This window comes from Lactuca serriola, chromosome 4 (assembly GCF_051521515.1).
Source record: "Lactuca serriola cultivar US96UC23 chromosome 4, Lser_US96UC23_V15, whole genome shotgun sequence".
In the NCBI taxonomy this organism is placed as follows: domain Eukaryota; kingdom Viridiplantae; phylum Streptophyta; class Magnoliopsida; order Asterales; family Asteraceae; genus Lactuca; species Lactuca serriola.
In genome coordinates this window covers 201,324,149-201,328,586 of record NC_136411.1, presented here as the reverse complement: position 1 = coordinate 201,328,586, position 4,438 = coordinate 201,324,149, and the positions used below count along the sequence as shown (strand labels likewise).

At 39.5% G+C, this 4,438-nt stretch overlaps 1 protein-coding gene across 1 annotated transcript; it reads left to right on the top strand.

The window, feature by feature from the left end:
• The first annotated feature begins 2,746 nt into the window (after positions 1 to 2,746).
• LOC145103158 (eukaryotic translation initiation factor 5A-like) lies at positions 2,747 to 4,147 on the top strand. The gene is made up of 4 exons (XM_079040704.1): positions 2,747 to 2,977; positions 3,404 to 3,526; positions 3,610 to 3,666; positions 3,738 to 4,147. The coding sequence occupies exons 1-4, from the start codon at positions 2,855 to 2,857 to the stop codon at positions 3,915 to 3,917; spliced, it is 483 nt and encodes a 160-aa protein (XP_078896830.1). The 5' UTR covers positions 2,747 to 2,854; the 3' UTR covers positions 3,918 to 4,147.
• The last annotated feature ends 291 nt before the right edge of the window (positions 4,148 to 4,438 follow it).

Here is a 4,438-nt window from a genome sequence, read left to right as displayed (position 1 = left end):
GGGTTGACCTGGAAGGTTGACTTTGACCAGGACTTTGACTTTGACCAGAGTTGACTTGGTTGTCTTTCGGGGGTCAGTTAGACTCAGCGTTGCTTTGATATTGGTAGCTCGGGGAGTGAGTGGAGCAGGAGTTCAGAGAGTTGTCGGGCAGCAGCTAGTGGGATCATCATCAAGTTCAGCCAGTGCAGGTGAGTTTCCCTTTGTGTGAATGGGTCTAAGGCCACAATGTCGGCCCATGTAGTTATGAGTAGAAGACCCGGGGGTTAGCCCTAGGCACAATATGCTAAATGATATTCAGGACGAGGTCCAGTGGTAGCGGGCGGGTGCCCAAGGAATGTTTTATGTGATAGTTTATACTTTTTGTCAGTGTGATGCTTGTATGTGCCTGGTAGGGAAGTGAGTGTGGGCGAGGTCCCGTAACTCACCAATAACAGAGTGTGGATGGCGTTCCACATCTTATTAGCAGCAGATCAGGGGCGAGGCCCGAGTTAGGAAAAGAGTGAGTGTGGGCTGGGCCCGTATCTCACGATCAGTAGGAGCATGGACGGGGTTCCATGACTCATCCTCAGCAGGACAAGGGTGAGGCCCAGTGACAGGCGAGGTCTTAGGACATGATCCGTTAGTATGTGATTAGCTTATGTGATGTGATATGTTTATGTGCTATTATATGTTAGTGGGTGAGGCCCTGTGACAGGCGAGGCCTAAGTGAAACAGATCTGTATCCAAGCGGGGCTCGAAGCCAGGCGGGGCCTGGAGCGGCGGGGTCGTTGTATCGGGCGAGACCCAGGATAGCGGGCGTGGCCCAGTATGTGTAGTATGTGGTTATGCATGGTATGTGGTAGGGTGGGGAACTCACTAAGCTTCGTGCTTACGGTTTTCAGTTTTGGTTTCAGGTACTTCCGGTAGCGGAGGGAAGAGCTCGGGGTGATCACATGGCACATACCATAGATTAGACAGCCTGAGAATGTTTTACTCTGATAACGAACATGTGTTTTGGAAATTAATACTCTGATTGTGTTTGGATTGATGATTTTTCTTTAAGTAATGTTTTATTAAAAGAAATTTTTTAGTCTTGAATTTTGGGACGTTACAGAAGCTGCCCAAAGTACCCGAAAGATCTCAGAGATGGTAAAGTCATTTCGAATGAATCTACTTCAGATACATTATTTTTCCAAGTTCCTATTCATAGACTTTTAATACATTATGTGATGATCACATTTGATGTTATTGCAGGATCTAAGAGAAAGAAAAAAGCTTAAGCATAGTGAGCTAAATCTGATTGTGGGAAATGGACTTCGGTCACATAGTTCGATGATCGGAATTTGGAGCTACTACTAAAGAGTTAGAATAATTTAATAGATTGCTATTACTAGAAACATAGTTTTTCATTCTATGCGTTTGTAAGGACAAGTTCCAAATTTTCATTTATTTTCAATAAAAGTGAAATTATGGTTTATCTAGTTGCCTTATTTATATTTCCTATCTACCTTTATTTTCTCATTTTTTTTCAAACATTGCATCACCTCACACCCACCCTCAAAAACCTAACTTGTTACTGATCGGGAGGGAAAAGATCAAAGAAGCACAAAATAATCACACCTCATTTGTGTGTGTTGGTGCGATATCAAGAGAGAGTGAGAGGGTAAAATGAAATAGTTGGTAGGAAAGCTGCAACAGTCACTAGAAAGCTGCATTTGTTTGCTCCATCGCCACCATCCTTCAACTGTGCTTTTGCCTTCTCCAACAGCGCCTCTTGACAAAAAGATTTGGAACTTCGATAAACACAAACCCGATGAATAGAAAATCTTGAGGAGCCCCGACGAATAGAACATATCTGGTGAAATCCTTGTCTTCGGAGTTGTAGGTTTAGAAAGGGAGAAGAAAACGGTCAGAGTTGCAGGTTTCAATAACATGGAGTCCTTTTACGATGATATGCGACGGGGGTTTTCTGGTGGCGAACGGAGAAAACAAAAGACATGAAGAGATGGAGCGGTGGTGGTTGGAGTTGAATAGATCGTAGATGGTTGGCCTGAAAATGGTTTTCAAGGAGGCAGACGGAAAAGGGGAAATGGAGGGGGAAGGAGGAGGGGTGGGTTGGGGACGTGGGAGTGGACTATGGACGTGTGATTGAGGTTATTTATTTTATTTTCTTTTTATTTATTCTAAAAAATGATAAAAAAAAATAATAAAAATATAAAAAAGAAATTATTAAGGGCAAAATAGTCATTTGATGTTTTTAGGGACGACCTAAGTGGAAAAAACATAACACATGGTATGTCCGAATTAACTTTTGAAAATAGAGATGAAACACGTAATTTGACACGTGGATCAAGACGAATTGTGTAATTTACTCATACAAATATATACAGCTAACAGTCACCGACACCATATTTCTTCGTTGGCATAGAAAGAGACTATCTTCTTCGGCATGACCACGGCGTAAAGGAGTTACACACAACTTCTCCATTGCATTGATGACCCATACCACAGTATGACTGACCTTCCGAGTTTTGTAGAATCATTAGACATTTCTGGCCATTTTTGTATTCTAATTTTAATCAAAATAAAATAATGTGAGTGATTATTAATTTATTTTGATAACTACTAATGCTTTTAAAGTTTGGATAAAAAGGAAAAGTCAATGGTCGATTCGCACATTCTCGGCGTTCTTTCAACGCTAATATCTATCCAAATCGACGGTTCACCCATTCCCCGTCCCTACACAAACTAAACCCTACATATAACAACCACCACCGCCATACTCACCCCCACTACTATCTCTCCTCTCGCTTTGATTTTGCATCTGCTCTTCCTTTCAATTCGACCTTCTTTCTATCCAATTCAATCGGCAGATATGTCTGACGAAGAGCATCAGTTTGAGTCAAAGGCCGACGCCGGAGCTTCCAAGACCTACCCTCAGCAAGCTGGTACCATCCGCAAGAGCGGTTACATTGTCATCAAAAATCGAGCTTGCAAGGTTCGCATCTCTCTAGATTCTAATCTTATTTATCGCTTTCTGTGTACGCGTTATTGATTTTGACTAATCCTGTTACGATTTTCGATCTTGTTTGCTTTCGAACATCTCTTTATTCAGGATTTGATGCCTGTTTTTACAATTAGGTTACTGAAAAATTGTATTAGATGTGGTAGGAAGGGGATAAATCCTCAGTTATGACCAATTATTAGATGTAAATATGATAATCCAGGTTTTGTTTTTCAGATGCACATCATAGGTTGCTTGTACATATATTATATATACCTGTCAAAATCGTACTATTCATGATTTGAAACAAATTGATGCAGAGTTTGATTGTAGATCACAATCCAATTTGATGATTCTTGAGACATGTGAAAAACTGTTGTATTGTATTTCTATCATGATAAATTGATTTACATGGTGTAGGTTGTGGAAGTTTCTACCTCCAAGACAGGCAAGCATGGTCATGCGAAGTGTCACTTTGTTGCAATCGACATCTTCAATGGAAAAAAGCTTGAAGATATCGTCCCATCTTCCCATAACTGTGATGTAAATTGTCAAATCACCATTTTCATCAACTAAACCCCGATCATTTCTTCTTTTTTAAAACCTTTTTTGCATCAATTTTGCAGGTCCCTCATGTCAACCGCACTGACTACCAGCTAATTGACATCTCTGAAGATGGATTTGTACGCTTCTTTCTAATCTTTATATCATCGATTTGATTTCATTGTTTTAATAAATGATGAAATGATCTCAGGTGAGTTTGTTGACTGAAAATGGCAACACCAAGGATGACCTGAAACTGCCAACCGATGATGCTCTTTTGACTCAGATCAAGGAGGGATTTGGAGAGGGGAAGGATTTGGTTGTGAGTGTGATGTCTGCCATGGGAGAGGAGCAGATATGTGCTGTTAAGGACATTTCTGGTCCGAAGTAGACTGATCTTTTTATATCAACAGAAAGGTATGTTCTTGTTGTTGTTGTTGTTGTTGTTGTAATAGTAGCAGCATTTTACTTTGTGCACTACTATGACTAGCTCATTTGGGCTACGAACAGTGTATTTTATTGGTTTTGTGTACTTTGAAATTTGAATTCCTCCATGTTGTCAAGTGTCAGATTCTGGTGTTACAATTGAAACGTAGCAATAATTTTCTTTTGGATTGGTTACATTTTCATCATGAAATTTGATATGCATTCATACTGTTGTTTTTAATTTTACTATGCAAAATTAATTGAAATGTTTTATAGTAATGTTCACAAACTGTGAACTAATAAGGTAATCTGGAGTTGAAAACAAAGAACTAAATGAATGTTGATCGTTTAAAATCCTTTCTAAGATTCAAGTCTGATTTTTCTGAAAGATAAAACTGCAAATAGTTTTTGATTCTTTAAAAAGTAGATGTTGGGGTTTCTCAAAAGAGCATACAACTTTGAAAATCAAATCTTGGTGACATTATC